Raw genomic sequence first — 1,854 nt, 5'->3', positions numbered from 1 at the left:
CTGCACATTCAAGGTTTTCAATACCAATCTCTGTTGGAAGGACTGCACATTCAAGGTTTTCAATACCAATCTCTGTAAATGAAGATTCTACGTGCAATATAAATCAAGGCAGTCAATTAGCTGAACTCATCGTTCGTGCAAAACTAATAATTTGGGATGAAGCACCGATGATGCACAAACATTGTTTTGAGGCGTTGGATAAAACAATGAGAGATTTGTTGAGGTTTGTTAACAATGAAAGTCAAAACAAGACTTTTGGAGGAAAGACAGTGGTTCTAGGTGGGGACTTTAGGCAAATATTACCAGTGGTGCCAAAGGGTTCAAGACAGGACATTGTTTCTGCAACAATTAATTCTTCATATCTTTGGAGACATTGTAGAGTTATGCGTTTAACAAAAAATTTGAGATTAACTACAATGGAACCTCGATTGAATCAAGACAAAGTTGAAGAATTTGCGAATTGGCTTATTTCAATAGGTGATGGTAATATTGGGGTAGATGTTGATGGTTACGCTGATTTTGATATCCCCAGTCAATTGTTATTAAAGTCAAATGGTGATCCTATTTCCTCTATTGTGAAAAGTACCTTCCCCAACTTTACTGGTGCAAGCAGTGATGGAAGTTGTTTTAAGAACAGTGCAATACTAGCACCAACGTTAGAGGTGGTCAATGAGGTCAACCAGTATATGTCTAACTTAACTGAGGGGGAAGGAAAGACATATTTGAGTTCTGACACAACGTGTAAAGGCGTTGGTTCCAGTTCAGTTCTTGCCGATGTGCATACACCAGAATTCCTAAATACCATAAGAGCATCCGGCCTTCCAAATCATTCTCTGACTTTGAAAGTGGGGTCTCCTGTAATGTTAATGAGGAACATTGATCATAGTCTTGGTTTATGCAATGGAACTAGGTTGGTGGTAACAAGATTAGGTAATCATGTTGTTGAAGGAAGCATATTAGCAGGTCCTAATGCTGGGACTAAGGTATTAATTGCTAGAATGACTATTACCCCATCGGACCCGAGATTACCTTTCAAGTTCAACAGAAGACAATTTCCACTTATGTTGTCATATGCAATGACTATTAACAAGAGTCAAGGGCAGACGCTTTCCAATGTTGGCTTGATACTGAAGAAACCAGTTTTTGTGCATGGCCAATTATATGTTGCCGCATCAAGAGTTAGTCAACCAGACGGACTAAAGATTTTAGTATGTGATGAATCAAAACAAGATTGTAATTCTACTACTAATGTAGTTTACAAAGAGGTCTTTAATAATTTATAAATTATTTCATTATTAATATTATTTTATCTTCTTTTCGTTTTCGGCAGTATTTCATTTTCACTTGATCTATTTTCATACCGTGCATCGCACGGGCCAACTGCTAGTTGTAAATCAATATGGTTGTTTAATTAACCTACAATAACTTTAATAAATTACTATTGCAATTACGGGTTCATTACTTAATATAATTGTATTTTAATTAAAAATTGAAAACAAATCAAAATGTGTATTTAATTAACCTAAAATTATATTAAGTCACTATAGCATTTACGGGTTCATTACTAGATGTAATTATATTTTAATTAAAAAATTTGCAAAAAAAAAAAAAAAAATCAATAAGGGTGTTTAATTAACATACAATTAAATTAAGTAATGAACCCATAATTGTAGTAGTAACTTAATGTAATCCTACGTTAATTTTTTTTTTTAAATATCAATATGGATGTCATTTGTTTAATACACTGACTTTGTTACAATGTAAGATCTGTTCATAACTACTTTATCAACCTACTAAAACACGACTCATGACCTCCCATTCCCATTCGAAAAAGTCACTTCGTGTCACTAGACC

The 1,854-nt window shown here is 34.1% G+C and overlaps 1 protein-coding gene across 1 annotated transcript; it reads left to right on the top strand.

The window, feature by feature from the left end:
* The first annotated feature begins 622 nt into the window (after positions 1 to 622).
* On the top strand, positions 623 to 1,283 carry LOC116021696 (ATP-dependent DNA helicase PIF1-like). Its single transcript, XM_031262161.1, has one exon. It carries the CDS (start codon positions 687 to 689, stop codon positions 1,281 to 1,283), a length of 597 nt encoding a protein of 198 aa, XP_031118021.1. The 5' UTR covers positions 623 to 686.
* The last annotated feature ends 571 nt before the right edge of the window (positions 1,284 to 1,854 follow it).

The sequence above is a fragment of the Ipomoea triloba genome, chromosome 6 (genome assembly GCF_003576645.1).
Source record: "Ipomoea triloba cultivar NCNSP0323 chromosome 6, ASM357664v1".
Classification (NCBI taxonomy): domain Eukaryota; kingdom Viridiplantae; phylum Streptophyta; class Magnoliopsida; order Solanales; family Convolvulaceae; genus Ipomoea; species Ipomoea triloba.
This window is presented reverse-complemented; position numbering and strand designations above follow the sequence as displayed.